Below are 22,365 nucleotides of genomic sequence, written 5' to 3'. Positions count from 1 at the left end.
TATTATCATATCATTTATAATACATAAAAACACTGCTTTTATTGCTTGTCATTGAAACATATTTTCTGGTTTCACTCAAATAAGTTTTGATTTTCTATTTTTGTAAGTTTAAATCGCACACCTTTTGGATACGTGGACTGTTGGTTGAACTAAAACAAACATATTGAAGTGGTTGCCTTGGGCTTTGTTAAATTGTTATGTGCATTTCCACTAATTTGTGAAAATTCACAGCATCCCTTCTAGTGTTTATATGTGTTTAAAATGGAGCTGCAGTTGACTGTTAATTGCTTTATGAATTTATCGGAGGTGAGATTTGCAAATCAAGTCTTGCAAAATCTGCAATTTGGGATTCATTATTTTGAAAACCCTGATTGTGTTTATTCAATGCATTGCATTGTTTTAATGTTTTATGCAAGGAACAAAGCTTGAATGGGCAGAAAAATGGAAATCAATCAAACTGAAGGCAAATGATCGAAGCAAGGTTTACTTTTATTAAAGGCTTTGTTGGAACCAGTCACAAATTATGCAGTAATGTTGAAGCCAAGCATGTTCCTGCTTGGCTCCAATTACCATTAAATGCACTCCACTCCTTGAATTGCACACAGCAATGTATGTTTGAAAGCAAAAACTTCAAAGATGGACTTGGCAGTGCGATGACACTTTAAAAAAGATCTTATGTGATTGTCATTGAAAACACATGTTGAACACAGGCCATGTTTGATTAAAACGTTTCTTCGCACTTAACGGAGGGTTTGACTGCACGTCGTGGCTTTGTATTGTCTTAACTTATCTGAGGAATGTGTTACAGTAAGTTTATTGATGACAAATGAGGAGGGAGAATTAAAGTCAGTCCGTTATTGAGAGGGGGAAAGGTGCTTCTAAAGAGAAAACACTGACATCAATCAATTATAGCAAACTGAATACGACTGTTTTTAAAAAGCTTATAATTACATAGTTCCCCATAACCCTCTCCTCCCACAAACCCCAGCCTCAAAAAATGTCTCCCGAATCACAATAAAACTGCCAAAAAACAAAGCTTAGTGACAATCCCACAAAACAATAGACAACACATTTCAAGTCAGAGGAACCTGAACTGTCATGACAACCAGTGATTCATATGGCACAAGTCTCCCTCTTTACTCTAGGCAGATAGACACCTGTGGTAGCATGCTATTTGACTTGTTCAGTAAAGGAAAGTTACAATAAAAACTATACATCTGTCAGCACAGAAATCTCCATAAATATATCAGACAACTGAACGTCAGTCAGAGAAAACTTCCTGGAGATCAGAAAGACGAGCAGTTAATTTAACCTGTACACAATCTACACCGGGCCAAGCTCCTGTTGTAACCATACTGTATTTGTCTCGCATAACTGGCACAATACATTTAAAAGTAGTAAACACTTTTTAAATAGTTCATATTACCCGCCCAAAATAAGATACAATAAATAAAAATACAATTAGAGATGACTTATAAACTGGCTTCTCCAGTCATTCTCATGCAAAACAAGACAGTGACAATCTGAACGGACGTGAATGCATGAACATCTGGATCTCAAACGCACTCACACACATAAAAGTACACGTGAGATGAACTGGTGAAATGCTCAAGGCATGTCTTCTCGGTCCTCCCAGGTACACACAGTCACTAGCCATTCCTTCAGTAGACCTATAAAATTAGACAGCTGATACGGGCTAGCCAGCGCCCTTCACATCATTGTAAGTTTCAAAACAGTACATCACAGATAAAGGGAAAATAAAATACCTAGACAAGGCTGTTAGGCCAAAGGGAAAGAGAAGAGAGAAAACAGAAGAGGAGCAAATACAAAAACAACAATCAGTAAGAATTCATTTTATAAAGTGGTTTTCCCTGTAACTGTACTCTCTATAGTAGTAAACATATCTGTATAGAGTAAACACACATTGAGGAAAAGAGAGGTGTATCCTTCTCCAACATACTGCACCTCATCACAGATATTTAAAATACTGCAACAGCCTTTTGCTCCAGTTTCTATAGCTTAACTTTGTCAATTCACTTTGTTGTGATTTATTCGTTTGATTTTTCCACACTCTTCTTGATGAATCCTGTTCATCATGTTTTAAAAAAAATCATTTCTTCATAGAAAAACACCTAAGTACCAGCTAGGCTCCTTCACAGTTCATTTTAGTGCAATGAGAACACATGCTCCCTCCCTCACTGGTGGGAGGGTCGGCTGCCGTCAGCACCTCATGTCTTTGCCAGAACGTTAGCCCTGATGAGAGAAAACAGAGGAAAGGTTGATGATGGACGGCGAGTTGATATAGCCAGGGGCTGACACATAAATGAAGAATCAAGTAAAAATTGCGAGAGAGCACGTGTGTCTGAATAATCAGAAAAATATGTTGCAAACTGGGACAATGTTTCCCTTAAATTGTAACAACAACTTGGAAATGGCTATCTGTGTTCCTTTGATAATATGACATGAAAAATCATGAACACACCGGCTTCCCAACTAAAGGAATAACACCATTTGTGAAGGCACCATTGGGGGAGGTCAGTGTTCTCTGAGTCCCATTTTAGTTTGATAAGTGTTATCATTCTCACCTGAGTGCTTTCCATCTGTCCTTCTCCACCTGGTTCTCCGGACTCTCACTCTCATAGGATGCTAGGTAAAGTCCTGAGGAAGGTTGAGAAAATAAATTGTTTGTAAAATCAGTGAAGAGGATTGTTTAGTAAGAGAACCATCCTTGGATTAACATGTGCAGAGAGTTTAAAGAGTAAACAGGGTCTCACCGTCCTCGCTGAAGATGGGGGCTGTGTGGAGGTAGTGTAGTATGGCCCGATCCTGCTCAAATGGACACTCGACCTTTTTCCATGTCATGAACTCCCCCACCTGCCGAGCCAACTCAACAAATTTCTGAAAAACAAGATTGCATTGAGTACATTTTCTCAGTGTGGTGACATCGACCTATGGTCAGGAGAAAGTGTGACCGTCTCACCTCAAAGTTGACGTGGCCATTGGGCAACCGATTAGCACATCCTTCATTCAGGAAGTAAATGTCTTTGATCAGCAGACTGAAGAAGGGAATCACAATCTGAGGGACAGGAAACAGGCAGAAGAATGTAGGAAGTATTGGTAAAAGGATGAGATTAAATGATTGCAATGATGCCAGCAAGCTTTCACAGTGACATGTTGCTGAGCCCTACCCTCTCTCTGTTGCTGTTGGCAGTGCGAGAGCGATGGGCGGCCCCCCTCAGGGCTGTCCTGTAGTTGTAAAAGTTTCCAGTAGGATCCATCTGGTGCTGTCAAAGCAAATGGCAAAGGAGCATTAAACTGTCAAGTTCAAGTTATTGCCTGTCTTGTACATCTCAGCCAGTGAATAGTTTTATTGTGTTTACCTCGAGAATGAAGAACTTGGCAGTCTTGGCTTTACTCCAAGTCTTCTTCAGCCGTGACACAGGACTCATGTTCATGCCAGCTGCAGGAGGGAATACATTTAAACCATCAATACAAGACCATGCAGGAGAATTCTCAGTAATCATATTCTCAGATATCCCAAATTTAGACTCACAGATGATGGCCATTAGGGAGTTAAAGTTTCCAATGTTGAAACACTCCCTGGCAACATCGATGAAGAACTCTATCACCTGGGCCCTCTGCTTCTTCTTCGCCGGCTGCAAAAACGAGACAAGGAGGTTTTTAAGTTTCATATATGCTTTTTTTTTCTAAGTGAGTCATTCTATACAAGTACTGCCACCAGTCTAAACTGCTTGTGCCAGTGTCAGGGTAGTAACACTAAATAACCTTTAGGGGGCAGTGGCCCTCTGTAACAACTAATGGGCCTTTATCTGCAGCTGTCTATTAAAATGAAATACTGTACTACAATATAACTCTTTAAAGGAATACTTATTTGCAATATGACAACATACAGTACTGGTTCTATGATGGATATGATATAGAACAATATACATATAGTATATACAATGTGACCATATATAACTTCTAAAATTCTCATGCAAGTAAAAGCATGATTTACATGATATTCATCAGTGGTTTTATGATTTTTCAAATAGGGTAAGTGTTACTCTTTATATTCTTTGTTTTAAGATAATAAGCACATTTTATGTGCTGTTTCTTTGCTCGTAGAAACAGAATAAATCAGAACCGGGTGTACCAACATTTGCCACTCACCATGCAGATCTCAGTAGCCACCAGGTAACACAGTCTGTTGAACCACCTGACGTAAGCCTCCAGGTTGGAGGTTTTCTTCTTCTGGTCACTGAAACACGGCTGCAGATGAAACACAAACAGGCACACTTCAGTATAGGAAATGTTACCATGGGGAATTCTTCTGCTCCTAATTAGCTTCCTATCTACAGGCTGACCCCCTTATGTGAGTGTAAATGACAGCGAGCTGGGAGCGGAAATAACACAAACAATGGAGAGCAGAAGAAAAAAACACCGGGAAGGGCAGACAGAGAGAAGATGAGTGAAAGAGAAGGCGACTGAATACAGAGGAAAAACCCCGCTGAACAAACAAGAGAGAGTGAAAGCATTGAATATGGAGATGAAAGATGAAGCAATCGAGCGCTGGATACAGTTTCTTTTATTACAATGCTGTGCTGTATGTGACCTTATTTTCCTGCTGACTTTTAAAAGGCCCCTTAAGAAGCTAATCCTGATCAGACATTAGACCCTAACAACACAGTATACAATGCTTTTCTTGTCAGAATGTTTTTTTTCTGGGAAAAATCTACATCTTTCCTTCAGTATTCCCCAATAAAACAAAACTGAGAATACTAAATAATGTTGCTTACATAGGATAGAATATTTGTTTGCATTGATTTGACCAAACAGAATTCCTGCATGGAAATAATATCAGGGTTTCCATTCCTTCCTAAACATCAAATTCAAAGACCTACCCAGGCCCAACATGGTATAGTGTTAGACATGGATGAAGGTTATCTACTGTTAAGCACTTTAATGACTTTTGTCTTTTTTTTACGAGCCCTTGAACGCTTCCCCTCAATTCAAAAATGTTTTAAGGATTTTAAGGACCATTTAAAAACGCTCAAAACATATGTGTACCTGGGTTCCATCTAGCGGGTCTTTCTGAACAAAGGCTTGGACAAACTCCTCCGGCCCAATGTGACTCAAATGTTCCTGGAAGACACACACACAAACACACATGGAGCGAGTCCAATTAATAACTCTTTCATTTCAGTAATGGAAGACGATCAATAACGGGAAGTAATGACTCACTGACATGACTCCATGGAATCATATTTCCTCATAGTGACACAAGAGAAAACATTGACTTCTATTTAGAGACAACTCACGTGCTTGTGCAAAACAAAATGACTAGACCTGACTCGTGATATAATCCCCAACCAAAACAGTGCTCCACCCATGCATACCATAGACAGTGACTGAAAGAACAATGTCATTCTTTAAAATGAGAACTACCGTGTTGTTGAACATAGAAGAGAAACAGCTTTGCATTTCTGCACTGTACATGCCTGTCTTTCTCTCTCTTTCCTTTTGTGTGTATGTATCTGTGTGTGTGTGTGTGTGTGTGTGTGTGTGTGTGTGTGTGTGTGTGTGTGTGTGTCGTAGAGTGAAGCTGTCAGGTCACATATATGTACAGCAGTTTTTATCCCCTTTGTTTAAAGCCCCAGGCACATCACTGACTTCTGGGGTGATGTCACCGCTCAGACAAGGGTACAAGCTCACTCAGGCGCACACGCGCGCGCGCGCGCGTGTGCGCCACACACACACACACACACACACACACACACACACACACACACACACACACACACACACACACACACACACACACACACACACACACACACACACACACACACACACACACACACACACACACACACACACACACACACACACACTCTGAAACAATCCCCCCCCAGATACACGTGCTCACATCAAGACACACATGGATAGACTGAAGGCACCATGCATGCAATGTGAGTGATCCTTTGTTCATGTACATTGCATTGCATTATTCCCTTTGTTCTTTTCATCCTACTGCATGAACACAAGTTATTGCTGACTAGTAATAATCAGGGTCACACTAAGGCGAGCTTCAAAATGCTACCAGCACAATGTTAAGTGATTGTGCCAATTTGACTTAGCTATTACACTACCCCTATCTTCTCCCCTTTGTTCTTTCACTCATTTCTTATCTCTCTCATCCCTCTTTCTACCCACTTTCTCTCCCGGTTTGATGTCTTTTATCCCCTGGCTTTGACTTGCATGTCCTTGATTTGGAACGGGTTCTGACCCAATGCTTCCCAATCCTTAGCTCCATCTCTCCACCCATCTTAAATCCTTTCCATTCCTGCTACCTCGTCCATCCTTGTTATCATCCTTTACCCTGACCTTTGTCTGACCCACACTCCCCTCCCCCCTCTCCTCACCAGCTCCACGTGGGTGAGCTGCTGTGCCAGTGTGTACGGATCGTTGCAGATGGAGAGCATGTCCTTTTGGATGGGCGGAGGCTTGGTTTTGAAGGCCACCAGCTTGTCAGAGATGGACGAGGCGTTGAGGGAGACCTTGACGATGCTCTCTTCCCCCTGGCTCAGCTGGGCCAGTCGCTGGCTGAGCTTCTGAAGCACCTGGTTCAGGGTTTTCCAGTACGCCTGAGGAGAGGAGAGGAAAGGAAAGGAGAGGAGAGAGGAGAGGAGCTGTCAATAACGACTAATGAATTATTTATTAATGCTTCATAAATCTGTTATAGCAATAAATCAAACTAATTTCTGGTTGTGAGCCCATATTTAAGTGCTCTATTGCTCTATTTGTACAAGATGGCATTTATATCAGTAACTGTGCAGTTATTAAAGGTATTTAGTAGTTATTGGAAACAGTCCTTAAGTTATCCTGCAGTGTAAATTCTGAAGTAATTATCTGATCATTTAACTGATCAGTAGCATGCTTTAATCGCAACAACTATTTATATGTGTGAATTGGTACCTCGTTAACTGTCTGACTGGTTTCTGTTTGTTAAAAATACATTCTGCTAACATCTGCAAATCATTAAGATTTAAAAACAACATGTTCATTCTAAGCACACTGCACTTTGACATTATCAAATGGTGTGTGAAAAGATTAAATGAGCCCAGGATTTGAGGCTTTGTGCAGTGTGATGTGTCCAGGAATGTGTGTTTATGTGCTCCTCCCTCCAGATGATGGCTCACAGAGGCCAAGAGGTCAGCTCGCTCACAAATGACCCAGAGCCAAAACTCCCACATGCGTGCACACACACCCAAACTGTACACAGCCAGCTGTAAATAGCAGCACATTCATCACAATCTGCCCTTCCCCTCGCTCTGTCCTCTTTCACCTCCCTCCATTATTCCCTGTCTTCAACCGTCACCCTCGTTTCTTCTCTACCTTCTTCTCTGTTCTCTGTGCCCCTGTATCCCATCCCCCCCAACCTTACTCCATCCATCTCCCTTGCTCAAATGTCCCCTCGAGGCTGCAGATAGAGCCACTCCTATAACTTCCTTTCCTTTCCTTTCCTTTCCTTTCCTCTCCTCTCCTCTCCTCTCCTCTCCTCTCCTCTCCTCTCCTCTCCTCTCCTCTCCTCTCCTCTCCTCTCCTCTCCTCTCCTCTCCTCTCCTCTCCTCTCCTCTCCTCTCCTCTCCTCTCCTCTCCTCTCCTCTCCTCTCACGTAAGATTGTGTAACACAGAGCTGTGGTTACTCTCCTACACAGGCACTCTTTCCATCACCCGGCTACAGTGGTAGTGATGATAATTGAATTTCGTTCCCCATCAGAGCATTTGTCATTGCAGCTACAGCCTGTGAAGGCTATAATGGCAACACAACCACACTATAGATCATAATCAGGAGTCTTAAAGCCCATTAAAACTCATTATGATGTAGAAACGGATGACTTCATGAGTAGCATTTTGTTATTTATCTACCAAATTTGTAAAAAAATAAGCAAATAGTTCCTTTCTTTGGTGAAGTTGACTGGACTGATTTCATTTGGCCTTAGTTCCAGGTCATTAGTTTACCTCATCACACGGAGCTATCCTGTGGATGATGTCTTTAAAGTGTCCGACCATCTTCTCGTCCCTGAAGTCAGACGGAAACGTCTCTGTCCACTCAGTCAGCAGCTCCAGGATCTTGGGCCCAAACTTACGCACTTTCGCCTGTTGTCGAGGAAGAGAAAGAGAAAGAGGTTAAGTGTTGTCAACATTTGTGACTCTCTCAGCAAAATTCATCCAAGTCAGCAATGTGGGAAAAATCTGTGATGTCCTGCATGCAGAACATTAGAATGACTGTATGCCTTCACTGTGCCTGCTTGGGATTAGCTCATGCATACAGGAGTTATGTATTTGTGCATGGTGCAGTGCTGACCGTATCGAGCGGGCTCTGATCCAGCTGCTGCTGTTTGATGCACAGCTCACACACCCTGGACAGCAGCTCCGGAGGAGGGATGAACAGACGAGCGCTCAGCAAGAAGGTAAACACATAGGCTTTCTGTCAAAAGAGGAAGGGAGACATTAGCTAAGACACTGCCACCACATCAATAAAAAACACTGCCACTTTCTGTAATTAAAGTAGCACTTTCAACAGAGACATGAGGCTAAGGATCTAATTGGCAGTTCTGTCACTATCGCTATAAACTGAAAATAGCTTTATAATGGAGTATATAATTAACATAGGGCTGTAGTCATTTCGGCTTACCTCGGGGTAGTAATCGGCAGTGGGCACCAGGTTTTGGATCAGCGTGTCGAGGGAGGCGGAGGTGATCGGGGGCCCATCAGCCAGGCAAGCACCAGGCCCAGGGCCCTCTTGAGGGGCCTCCTCCTCCTCCCCAGGATCAGCACAGGCCAGATGGGGGCTGAAGCCACTGGGAGTGGTGAACATGGTGCCTGAGCACACAGTCTGGGGCATTCCTGTCTAAAACACAATAGAAGAGACAGGGGAAAAACACGGTCAGCAGGATGCAGACAGAATCAGGAGGAGGAATATGATTTGGTTTTATGAAATGGATATTCGAGTATTTTTGGCAGCACTTCCATTTGGCAAGAGGGAAATAATCAGGCTTGGGGAGTACAGATACATGTAACAGGGAAAACATAATCTGGATACAATCAAATTGAACTGTAATCCATTACAATTACATAAAGACCTCACACTAAAGTAAACAACGATATTCTTATTTTTTGCTTTGTGAGCTCTACTCTTCGGCCAGTCAGTCCATAGTTGAAGTGTGAATCTATCTGCCCATTGCCTGAATGTGACTAATGGTTTTCCCGTTTGTTTGTTTTATTTTCATTCAGTCGGTGAAAAAAGTTGTGTGGGTGATCTTAACCTACTGACTTAATAGATTAAACTCAAATGGAGTATTCTCTGTTTGCTCAGACTTTATAGAGTAGAGGACACATTTTTGATACAAATATGCTAGCATCTTCTTTTCAATACACTCTTCTCGTTTCACATAATACACTACGGTAACAGCCACTACATTTCTCTTTTATTTATTTGAATTGCATTTCATATTGAGGTAATAAAAAAAAACGCTGGCAACTCTGGAAAGGGAATGCATATTCTGTCTCTGTAATCTTATGAGCTTCTAAATCAGCCTGAACTGCATTTTATTTTATCAGTGTTCTGTTCTGCCTACTTGTGTATCCTCTCCTGTTCACTCAAATTGTTCACTGCAACACACTCATTTCATCTGACTGACAGCCGCTGCAGTCGTCAGGGGATACGGAATACCCGGCAACAGCTGCCCCTGTCTTCCACATCGACAAGACAGAAGAGAGAACGAAAAACAAGTGGGTCAATCAGTCGTTGTGGATACTGTTGCTGCCTGAAAGCGTTCGTGCGGCCTCCATCTCTGCCCTGTACGTCTCTCTCTTTAAGAGTGCTTTGGGTTACACGTTTTAAAAATTCAACATGTTCGTTCTCTCAATGGACCAACCCAGCAGCTGTAGTGGAAAGAAGTACTTCACTACACAGTAGAGTAGAGATACTACGGACAGCATTATGATCCTCAGGGTGCAATTATCATCATCACTCATAATCACCTTAATGTCATCTACATGAACCTGATAAATTATTAAGACCCCTTCCCTTCGTTAACAAGCTTTCAAATGGCAAGGAAAAAGAAAATATAGGTTCAATTAGTTGAAATTTTGTGTATCAAGTTGAGAAAGTTATTACATTTTTCATTTATTAACTAAAAATAGACTCTGCCTGACAGATTCTGGGAGGCTACATCATCGCTCAATACTGAAGTCTCTTGGTGCCTTCAGGAAGGTTGTGCAGCACACACCTCTTCGACTGCACGAGTCATGAGACCGGCAGGAAACCCACAGTGAGACCATGAGTAACACGCAGGAAGTTATCTCAGATGTAAACACCCCATATTCTTCCTGCTGTTAGTAGCTCAGCAACAGCTTGGGCTGGGGCAGAATCCGTACGTACACAAAAAAAAAACAAACTCATATGAACAGAAATAGCAGTACAGGAATAGGGAATGGAAAATTAAACGGAAAAAGAGGCATTTTCAACCTGATCTTGCCAGATCAGCAACTTTCGTAAATCACTGGGGAGGCGTTGGAGTGGTCCAGGTTTACTGCATTTCATCCTCTGGTGACCTTCAGGCTCCCTTCCCCCCCATCCCTATCAGCCACTCGAATAAACTGGTGTCACAGGTCCCTGGGGTAAAAGGTCAAGCGCACACTGGTGTGTAGAAGCGAAGCTAATGTCTCAAGTTTCATGTGTGAGGGGTTCAGCTTTCCTTTGTTATCCCCGACACTCGAGCACTTATTCATGCAGTTGTACACACCTTGACACGAATGCACACAGACAGTCGGAGACACTAAAGGCTGGGGGATGGGGATTCTTTCTGTGGCTTTACAGCTTTCTTTCCTACTGACACCCACAGCTATATCTATATTTTAGATAAGTATATTGCGGTTACCCGACATCTTCTTGTGTTCTCCTCAGAGTCATTGAACAGAACAGATAACACTCAACACATCAGATGGAGCTGTATCAACCTATTAATCAATATTAAAGCTTACTTAAAAAGTAGAATTACAAGGACTAACTCCCTGCCCTATAGTCTATTTTCCTGTGAAAGAGATTACAGAGTTGGTAAATATTACTAGAATACTCTACAACGTCCTTAATGAAACGTGTGAGCTTTTTTTTCCTCCTATAAATGTGATTGTCATTGTCTAGATTAGGTTCCAAAAAGGGAAGCCAGGGCTGTCCTTCCAGCGACCTCCTCCAGATAGGATTACAACATGCAGCCACAGAGTAGACACGGCCTGATAAACAGAGAAATGGACAAATCCAACAAGCCTCTGTAACAACACAGATGCAGGAGGAAAGCATTACGGTGACTAAAAGGAAGCTTCCTCAATGATAGGACTGACAGGAAGACAAAGTCTCAGCTCTAGGAGTGTGTGTGACTAAATCCAGGAGTTTATCTGTGTCACGTCATGCGCACACGCACACGCACACGCACACGCACACGCACACGCACACGCACACACACACACACACACACACACACACACACACACACACACACACACACACACACACACACACACACAGCCCTCTGCCAGTTTGTTTGTATTCATATATATGTATGGGAGGGAGTGAGAGTTTTATTCTACGTGCCCACACTGTCAATGATTTCCTCTATCGTTTGAGATAATCTTCGCTCTACAAATGTCTCCTTATTGCTTCCTCCTCTCCTCCCTACAGCCTTTCTGCAGCTCTGATTCATGATTTCATCACAGCCCTGCGTCTCAGTCAGTTGATTCCTCACAGTCTGTAGCATGTGAGCAGAGGTCAATCAGGTAACTTGTCTTCAGATGTGTACCTGTAATGGACCAGTCATCGGTTTCTGTAAATGACACATTCAACCTTGTTGGCACAGTGCCACTAAAACACATGTGAACCTGACTTCTAAAAGGATTTCATGAAGAAAAAGGGAAACTGCATTGACACATCAAGTCAAGTGCTGAAATAAAGTAAAAGTGAGACCTTAATTGTGCTGTGTCACATTAACTGCGACAAGAAGGGGATCTCTGCGGATGTTACACATTAAACTTGGTTTACAGGTCCACTAGCATTACACACCCAAAGCTCCAATGAAACTCTTATGGGTCAAGTTGCATCATGGGTAATGTAGGTGCTAGGTTTTGACAAGGGAGAATATTGTGTGGATTAGTAGAGTCATATAGTTAACAGACTGACTCAGTAATGTCCAGTTATACAATACTCAGCTTTGCTATCAATTAACCAACATTAGCAAAGGTTGTAGCTGCCACACACCTAAGTGTATTGAATTGAGCAAAGGATAAGTGTTATTGATTATGCAAGCAGAGAATTGTCTTTGTTTCTTTTTTAAATCTATTAACACATTTGCAAAATCTTATTCTTTAGGCTATTCCATTTTTATGGCGACATCTCTATCGCTAAGCTGTGGTTGCTTTGGAGTTGCTGAGCAGTTCCCAAAGATATGTTGGGCCAGAATGTATCAGTTTACCTTCTGTTGTAATGCATCACTTCTTGTGAACTCCAGGACGACTTTTACAAACTGACCCAAGCAGTCTTGTGACTGACCAAGTAAATGTCACAAATAATGTTTCTGACTTCTTATACCGTATGGCTTACAACACATTGTTCCTATAATCTGACCAAGAAGTCAGCCGCATCGGTACCCTATGTATAACTTGTTTCCGAACTTGATGATTCACCCAGCTCCCTCTGTGCCTGTCACATTGCATCGACACTGCATGAAAAAACCCCTTGAGTAACATAAAGCAAGGAAACAGGTGAGTGCAGTGATGTGTGCTTTAATCTCCCTTGAGATCTTCAGCAGCCACCCAACAGCAGCCCTGACTCGGTCTAGACAGCTGGGGGAGTGTCATTGTTCAGGGTACTGTCTTTGTGTGTGTGTGTGTGTGTATGTGTGTGTGTGTGTGTGTGTGTGTGTCTATTTTGTCTTGTGATTCTGTCAAGCTGTTATCGTTGACATCAGGGGATCTACCCGCTTTGTTTCATCATGATGAACAAAATGGGACTGTCTCGAGACGCACAATCTTTATCAGCACTTTTGAATCTTTAGCAGTGTGTGTGTGAGTGTGTGTGTGTGAGGTGTGTGTTGACGAAACAATAACATTCCTGACACGACTGAGCAGCTTAAAGCTGTCAAACAGATTCATAACTTAGTCAAGCTTTTGTAATTAAAGCCATTTTTTTCTGTCTCTGTAAAACCTGTTTTGCCACAGAAATAGTATTACTCACACCTACCTGTGTGTGTGTGTGTGTGTGTGTGTGTGTGTGTGTGTGTGTGTGTGTGTGTGTGTGTGTGTGTGTGTGTGTGTGTGTGTGTGTGTGTGTGTGTGTGTGTGTGTGTGTGTGTGCTTTCGTGCCTGTGTGTTATGAGGAGAAGAGAGAGTTACTGTTGAGCTAATGGATGAACACAATAATCAGCATTAGAGACATCTATCCATAAAGACTACAGAGGAACAGGAAAAATCCAACCACTGTTTGACCTCTATCATTAAAGAGTCAGGGGTCAAAGGTTGTGAATATAGGATACTTGTTGTTATAATGTACTGCAACTTGGCTCAGTTTTAAGACTGCATTTAGGCTGTATCTGTAGCTGTGGTGCAAGACATTTAAAAACAGGAAAACATTTAAAAGATCATTTAAAGCTGTCAGAGTTCACTTTGATTCACTGGGACTCCTGACCATGTCTAGTCATCATCTGCCAAAGTAAAAGTTAAGGTGCTTGAGATTCGCTGCTATATCCAAGGCAAGACAATCGCCCCAGACCATTCTAGATCCTTTCTTATGAATGTTGAGAAATACAATTTGGGTGAGAATAATCAGTCATATTTTTAAAATACTGATGGTATAAAAAATAAATAGCTAAGTTTTATCTCTTTTGTCTCAACCCCCAAACTTGACTGAATTATTGTACCCACAAACAGAGTTAGCCCATTCGCATTTCTCCTTAAGTTAAAGAAAAGCATGTTTTCAAAGTTGCTTTTTATGTGCTTGAGGGTACAGCGGGTACACAAAGGTCCAATAAATCTATTCATGCAACAGCAAACCGCGCTCACCAGATAGGAGGTTTAATTTTCTGTAGTGACAAGATTAATCAGGTGTGCTGCTGGGTGAAAAGATCAAATTTACAAAGTAGATGTTTATAAGCCATTGTGCTTTTGCTTTCCAGGAAATGTCAACATTTAAAATAGGTAGATTTCATTACTACATTTTGTAGTTTTCATGGTCCTTATTGAGAATTGTCTATGTCTGATAATTAACTGACCTTTACATAAAGGCTATGGCATATCGATACTGAGAAACAATACAAAGCAAGTGTGAAACTAAGGCGTGATGCATTGGTATTCTTAAAGAAGCAGCACCTCATCAGAGGTGAGCACTGCAAATATCCGGCATGGGTATTGTAGCAATGTTTTGTTTTGTTTCCGTAGTCACTTCCTGGCTTCAGATATCACAGTTAAAGGGAAGTAAAAAGACCGATGTAAAAGAAAATGCATCCCCTCCCTTGCTCGGGGATGAGTATAGAAATAAGATGTTAAAGATAAGAGAGAAAGGTGGGCTGTGAAGGGGGTTGAGGCTGATATTCTCCCCCAGGGCAGTGTGCAGATAGTCTAGGCTCTATGAATTTTAAAACTTGGCTGTTGCCACACAAACTGAACTCTGCTTTTCCTCTGCTGTGTCCATCGTATGACTCCCCAGCTTCCCCCTCACAAACTCATTTGCATACTCTAACACTTTACTTTCTAATTAAAGGATCCACATGTGCACTCCTTTAACACATTACAGTTTCAACACTGCATCTATTTCAGGACAGCGCTCTAAAGAAGCGGATCCTTGCGTATTTTCGGTCCTGACACCGTTTTGCCAGCCTTGGAGTATTGCATCTCTGGCCCAAATTTCTCACAGTGTTCTTTGAAAGCTTGAAATGATGCTACTAGGGAAATAATGGCTTATTCTCGTGACAGCAGGGGCTTTAAATAAAGTAAACACCTCTTTGTCATTCAGCTTCTCAATCCTCTTTCCCTTCTACATGTCCCCATCATTCCTCCCCTCCTCCTGTATCGGCCTCTCCACGCCCTACTTTCCAATGAGCGCAGTCGGGAGGCCTCTACAGATGGCCCTGCAGCAGCCTGCTCTTCCAGTGGGAGCTGCTGGCATGGGCGGCTTTTTGGCCCTCTGCCCCTACCATCATCCCCAGTCTCAACAGGAGCCCAAAAGTGTATTGGCGTCCAGACTGAATGCCGAGGTGCAGGGGCCGAGCCAATCTGGCTGCTGAGCTGCACAGTGACTGCCTGGCACCGCTGACAACAGAGAGAGCGCAAAATACCACACATATGTCACCACACACGCGTTGAAACAAAATATTCAGCGCACTACTGTTGGTTAACAGCGTGTGTGTGTTTGGGGAGGAGTGGCGCTGAAAACAAATGAGTTCATTATGTCTTGAAAAAACACATGCACACTTGCACCCACACAGAAACCAAACACAGGATTGAGTTACTGTTGAGGCATTCCATCTCCCCACCCATTCCCCAGCCTCACTCTGTGGGACGAGCCTCACAGAGGTTGGGAATCAAAACTTCGGGCTCAACAGGGACACCCTTCCCGAATCCCTTTTATTGGAATTCCCCTGTAGTGTCTGAATGGGGTCACACTGACGCCTTGGCACCTGTTCCACACCCACAGGCTCCATCTACCCCCAATGTAAAGCTCTATGAACACACCCTGTGTACATGTGTAGCCATCCTCATTCCTGAGCATGCTTGGACACAGTTGTATGCATGTATGTTTTTTTGTTTCTGATTGTGTGTGCTTGCAGAAGGGCTGAGAGAGTAAGACTGGCTGAAGTCATTACTTCACTGTGAGGACAACCATCTGTGCCACTGTTCTGCAAAAGCAGCGGCTGCGGTCTGTTTTCTCACATTTTTAACCAAAACAAAGTGAGATAAAGCCAGTAAAAAGTACTTTTTTGCAGGAGCAAATCTGCACATTTTAAATCCCTGAAGTCAAACTATTACATGCATAATACTCACATTTAAATGGAATCATCAGCATCACATAAAACCATCAGCTGGAGAGAAGGTCTGTGATTTTGATACCAAAAGGTTCAGCACCATTATCCACTGACTTCTCGTTCAAACCAACTCACATGTGTAAGAAATCCACTTCTGATCATTTTTTCCCTGCTCCAAGTGGATATAAATGATGTACTAAAATGAATTGAAGGTCTGTGACATGCGATGGGCCTGGGCAATCTATTATGTTACTCAGAGATAATTAAAGCAGTGCACAAATTGGCTCTTAGTGGGGAAAGTAGTACGTGTCTGAGCATCGAGTGCCCTAAATCTGTCATTCACAATGGTCATAATGCTTTAAAAAACAGCCATGTTTTATTCATAATATTAAAATTTGCAACCACCCTTGATGCAATGCTCCTTTGAGGTGAACGGACAAGAGTGATTTTGTCTCTGTCCTAAACAGGCATCCTTTTCCCTTAAGTGCCTCTTATGAGGAATTACCAGCTTGCCAAGTGGATAGAACAATATGGGAAGTGAAACACAGTGAAGTGATTGAGAGCAACCGAAAGAAAGGATGAATGAAACAAGTGCAGCCTCCTCAATAGTACCATTAGACACTTTTTTAAATTAGACCTCATCCAAACACCCACCCAGCATTGTATAACTCTTAATCAAACCTGCACAATAACCTCCGCTGACTAATGAGCGAGAAGGTAACAGATGCAAATCTAATAAACAGGCATTACTAATTTCATCAAGGCTGTCTCTTTCCCTGTAAAGAACATCCATCTCCTCATTACAACCAGCGTGGGCAGAGGCCATGCGGTGTGTCTCTGCTGATGTATGATGTCGGAGCGTACCAATTAGTGTAGGGAGATTGCATGGTCTGGTCTGTTCATAACTCATGCCTCATGTATTTTGATATGATTAGAGACAGACAAAGGTCAAATGCATGCTTCATTAATCCACTACTAGTTATTTCATGTTGACTTTCAATCGCTATATCTCATTTTTGTGTCCATAACACTTTTCATATTAGGATTATTCAGCCAAGTTACAATATGGTTCATTCAAATACAATCAAATGTTTTCAAGATGCATTCACTATACTTTGTGAGTTATATTTACAGCAACAGTGTGCTGTCAAAGCAGCCCTGTCTTAACAGATTATCAGATGGTATTACTGTTATCAAGAAAGGGATTTTACCAACATATTTTACATTGAATAATAAAATGATCACTCACTTATTAAAAAGGGGAACCATGTCATTAACGGAGCCAATGATGGCTTAGACATGCTCTGTGTGGTGGAGTAAGGTTTCAGCCAAGTCAGCCAACCTTAACGCTCCACTTAAACACCAGGAAACAATGTTCACCGTAACATTGCGTGTATTTTAAGGTCGAACGTATGTTGAATACATTTCCTTCCTCGAAAAACATCTGCAATTCCAGAGTAGTCAACATGCTACAAGTCTTCTCTCTTTGATTTATTTGGCGCAATGTGATTTCAAAGCACACATGGGTCAAAAAGAGAAACCTTGATTAAGAAGCCAAACTTATCCTAGTTATATTTTAACACAACAAATTTACATATATAAATATATATTACAAATATTATTTAATTGAATAATAATCTTATCCTCAGGTGTCCAGAAGATCTCCAGCCTGATACAACAACTAAAAAACACTGCTCACATAGTAGTGCAAAATGTCATTACTCCAAACCTATATCTGATGGAGTAATCTATATGCTTACTCCTGTGGTTATGGAGCACACCAGGGAGCTAATCATATCCCATTGCTTTTTTGAGCCAGCCAATCCATACAGTCTGTCGATAGCTGCCTATAGGACAGCATGCAGGCCATGTGGAGGCAGCTAAGACCTGCGCTGCAGAGCAAAGAGCGTTTCCATGGAGTCAAGGCTCCTATTGGGAGGTAATTAGATGCCTGTTGAATCCCTACTTGCCCCCCTCTCTTCTTCACTTTATTGTGTTAAAATCCCTTGTACCTGCCTTCCTTTCTTTTGCTGCCCAATAGAGGGTATCCAGCTGTGACAGAGTGATTCCACATTTGAACCCTGTTTGCCTCGGCCTGTCAGCGAGATCACTCTCATCATCCCCGTGTCAGTGGCGAAGTTGCTGTGCAGCCAAGGAATATCCGATGGCCTGTCAGGTATAGAGGCCATCACAATATCCTGTCATGTTTAAATCCGACCTCCTGCCGGGCCGAGGAGCTGTTTATGTGAGGTGCTGAAAAATTGAATATACATAGCTGACACTTTATGAGTTTAGAAGGAAAATTGAAATTATCTGTGAGTCGAAATCAAAGTAAAAAGTAAGTAAGAGTTTTCAGTAAACAATGATCTATGTTTTACTTTTTATCACTGGCATCCTTTTATCGTTATGCAGTTCTAGTAAGTAACCAGCTTGAAAAAACACAGCAGAAATGACACAGCAGGGCAGGGGGATGGGCTTCAAGCCTATCCCTGATTGGACAGTGAGTGACCTAATACAAAATAAATGTAGTTTTTCCAAGATTTGATTTCCCCGTGTGCATTTAACCATCACATAAGAAACTGGAATTAATAGTGCACGAGTAACAGAATTGCCAGCAGGATTTTGTAGCGGATTCCTGTTTTGACTGGTCCGCCACAGGCCAGTAGAGGAATCCTGTCATGTCTGTGGAGTATAATAAAGTGTGATCTATGATTCCTCCAAACACACACACACACACACACACACCCCTTCCCCCAAACACCCTCACAGTCAGAAACCATAGGTGATAAAGCTGTCATTGCTACCAGACTAACAGCTACTGTGTTTACCTCCCTGTCGACCTGCCCCAGACAGACATGCGTGTTCTCTCTCTCTCACCCCTCACACAAACACTCACAATGAGGAGCCTCACTCTCTGGGAAGTAGCCTCTCTCAGTCTCACTTTGAGCCAAACGATGCCCTCATTAACAGCACACCTGTTATTCTCGGCAGACTTGGCCTGAATTAGGGGGAACATGTGTTGTAATCTGTCCGTACCTGCAGACTTTTCACGGCTGACTTCTGACAGACCCCTACTCCGGTGACTCATGCGTGTACAAATCATATTTACTGTACTACTAGAGTAAGCTGTCATTTTAGTTCGAAATCATTCTAAGCAGGGAGTCTGAATGAGAGCAGCACTGAGACTGAGGTGTAAGAAAGAGCTGCTCTGGGTCTTGCTCACTGCATTACAAAGCATCAAATGGTGCTGATGATGGTACAAGGCTTAACAATTCAGATTGTGAGACTATAAAATCTGAGGATTGATTTACAGAATTTTGACATTTCACAAAGGAAACTCTCATTTTGCCAGCACAACATAGATTTTAAAAAAGTGTGTTTGACCCCTCTGGGCATAAAGAAGAACAAACCAATGACAGTGAGGCTGAGGGTATGCACAGTTTCCAGGGTTGCATCGTTAACAACTGGAGTGAGGGAAATAAATAATAAGCAAAGCATGTGTTGAAAAAGACATGAGGAGCTGCTGCTGCCTCTTGGAGCTTAATGGTGAAAAAGCACGGTCTCGAAATGTGATTCCCCACAGTGCTTCACTGCATGGGGCTGGGAGGTGCAGCCTGTAGAGAGCTGAGGGTGTGGGAGCGGAAGTGCCTTAACTGGTAATATCCACAGCTAGAATGTATCTCAACCTAACTGGTTTCTGACAGAGCCGGTCACCTTGCAGTAAGCTGATGGAGACTGATAAATCCTTTTCATTTGTATTGGTAAGCTGTGAAAGCTGCTATGTCGCCTTTCGGTGAAAAGGCTGCTTATCACCTCTTGGACACATTAGTGGATGATGCATTTAAAAAAAAAAAAAGAATGTCAACAGTGCCACACCTATGTATTCATTTCAACCTCTCAGGAAACATAACAAATACTCTACACTTAGAATTACATATTCAAAGGCATAATTGATAGTGAGCCAGATCAGAAGTGAGTTTACACTAGAGCATTTACTACCATGTTGATACCAGTATTAACAAAACAGGATAAGCTTTACACCATGTAGCTATCCAACCACAACAGTACAACACTTATCAGCACTTTTCTTTTCCGATGCTACCCTCTTTTTCGATTATTACACCTGTCCACACAATCTTCGCTGCTGTGAATGTGTCAGAGGCAGAAGACGCAGTGCCTTCAGTCCATGTCAGCCCTTTAGACCAGCACACCGCTGACTCACGCCTCACACTGTGATGCCTTCCTTGTAGTAAAGTGATGCATGCATACACTGTTCCTGACACGATAAGCCACTATGATGTCATCGCCTAGTAAAGTTCAATCTGTGACGACACATCTTTCTAGAAACAGTAAATAGACAGTAGAAGCATTCTAACACTTCGCACGCTCACACACATACTTAGGCACGCACACAGGCTGTAGGCGTGAGCGCAATCATAATATGCTAATAGGGGATCCAGCTTGTTTAATGTTCTACTTACCAGCACTACACTTTGATCCCCATCTCTGATCCGGCTTGTATCCGATGTCAAATCAATAAAACTGCCTCCAGATATTCCAAAATGTAAGCGCTTAAAAACAGCCTGTTAAACCGGCATCAGTGGGAGAAGTAGAGCCAGACTCCAGACTCCAGTCTGATTAGTGTCAGTGGGTAAATGTCTGTTGATTGTAGATAAATGTCCTGGCTCTGGACAGCTTTCCACCGGGGAACAGCGGACAACAACTGAGAGCTGACGCCGTGAAAATGTGCGTCCCTGTAGGCGTGGCGACTGTCCTGTCCTGCGCCACGGAGACACGGCGGACCGCACAGCACATCCACACTTCCTCAGAGCAATTGATAAGACGGAGCAGAAGAGAGGAGAGGGAACTACTCACACAGCCGTCAAGTAAGCAAAAATAAGGTGACTTCCTCTTACAGGTTTCAAAATAAGACGCTCAATAATGAACAGGGGTTGCACTTTGTTAAAGTGGCGGCATGCTGCCAAGAGGGGTTTAATGTACTCACTCGGGGACATTTATTGATGTTATTTTTATTTCTATATCATTATAATTTACACAGCAATCATCACGGCTTGAGGTTCCAGGAATAAAAATGTATAAATAAACATCGTTTATATAAATACACGTTCATCATAGGCCAGTTAATTCTTCTTTTTATTCATAATATCGTGATTTTATTTTGAAGGAAGGTTGATTTCCGGTAGTGTACTACTGTCACAGGTAGAGAATCACCACGCACAAACACGCGCGCGCACGCACACACACACACACAGCACTATACTGCATCGTTGTTTGTCAGTTACTAAGTTTGTAAAAGACTCACACAAAACTATATGTTAAAGCCTTGCACATCTACCCAATATAAGAGGTAACAAGAATGTTAATTCCCTATTAACTAATGCTTCATCTCATTATACACAAGCTCTAGACCAGAGAGGTTATCTGCCCGAACAGTTTAGGGAAGATTACAAGAAACAAAGAGCACTTTTCATTTGTAATCCCCAGGAAAATACCTTCCCTGGCCTGAGTGACACTCACTAACTGTGACCCCTGATTGAAAATGCATACTTGGAATATTGAAATGACGCTGAAATTTCCATTAAAACCACAGCTCAATATTACGATTGGCCTAATTCAACAGCAATGATGTTCAAAACCTCTCTACTGAGTAGAGATGAGAAGCTAGAATAAAGGGTTAAGGGAGTGGCGTATTTGCCTGGTGTTACCCCGACTGCTATTGGCATGTTTATTTTTTACAAGGTTGAGGTGTAAGTTATTGGAGGTAAAGTAATTAATTTGTAGGGAAGTGATGTGAGAAAGAGAGGGAGAGACGGATGGGGAGAGAAATTAATTAAGCGGATGAGCTGCAGAGTGGTAAAGGTCCTTGTAGGCCATAAGGGGCTGTGTGAGCTGCTGTCCCTGGAGCTGTGATGCCTGCTCCTGTCCCTGTAGTGAGGCAAGGGACTGGTCTGATATTGCAGCAGAGGAAAGAGACAAAGCATGCTCTCTCTTAAACACACACACACATCCAAACTGTAGCAGGTGCAGAGGGTACTGCTACAGTGGAAAGTACAATTAACCCACATGTAAACATTGCTTTTTCACTATGAAACATGAAGGGTGCACAAAGAGTGCATGCCTCTGCTGAGGCAAAATGCCTTCTCTTGCAATGTTTGAATGTCAAAAATGATGTGTGTATCTGCTATGTGATTTGTATCAGCTCCTACATTGAATGGGTGCATTCTTGGCCCATGTTACACCAAGTTTCAATAGTCACACCAGTAGTTTC

The 22,365-nt window shown here is 42.3% G+C and overlaps 1 protein-coding gene across 1 annotated transcript; it reads right to left on the bottom strand.

Moving 5' to 3' along the window:
- Positions 1–468: 468 nt before the first annotated feature.
- LOC134859822 (ras-GEF domain-containing family member 1C-like) lies at positions 469–20,928 on the bottom strand. Its single transcript, XM_063876547.1, has 14 exons — positions 20,558–20,928; positions 8,702–8,917; positions 8,372–8,494; positions 8,026–8,163; positions 6,426–6,647; positions 5,071–5,145; positions 4,174–4,272; positions 3,554–3,656; positions 3,381–3,460; positions 3,189–3,284; positions 2,981–3,076; positions 2,775–2,898; positions 2,586–2,658; positions 469–2,253 (listed from the first exon to the last, which is right to left on the bottom strand). Exons 2-14 carry the CDS (start codon positions 8,909–8,911, stop codon positions 2,229–2,231), a joined length of 1,464 nt encoding a protein of 487 aa, XP_063732617.1. The 5' UTR covers positions 8,912–8,917; positions 20,558–20,928; the 3' UTR covers positions 469–2,228.
- Positions 20,929–22,365: the final 1,437 nt, after the last annotated feature.

The sequence above is a fragment of the Eleginops maclovinus genome, chromosome 23 (assembly GCF_036324505.1).
Source record: "Eleginops maclovinus isolate JMC-PN-2008 ecotype Puerto Natales chromosome 23, JC_Emac_rtc_rv5, whole genome shotgun sequence".
NCBI lineage: Eukaryota > Metazoa > Chordata > Actinopteri > Perciformes > Eleginopidae > Eleginops > Eleginops maclovinus.
This window is presented reverse-complemented; position numbering and strand designations above follow the sequence as displayed.

What these genes read in the sequence shown, in the direction of transcription:
- LOC134859822 (XM_063876547.1), bottom strand. Translation starts at nt 8,911, where the DNA reads ATGCCCCAGACTGTGTGCTCAGGCACCATGTTCACCACTCCCAGTGGC. An exon ending in AGCTCACCCACGTGGAGCTG is followed by an intron (nt 5,146 to 6,425) that starts GTGAGGAGAGGG and finishes TGTGTCTTCCAG; the next exon opens with GAACATTTGAGTCACATTGG. An exon ending in CTCCCTAATGGCCATCATCT is followed by an intron (nt 3,461 to 3,553) that starts GTGAGTCTAAAT and finishes TCCCTCCTGCAG; the next exon opens with CTGGCATGAACATGAGTCCT.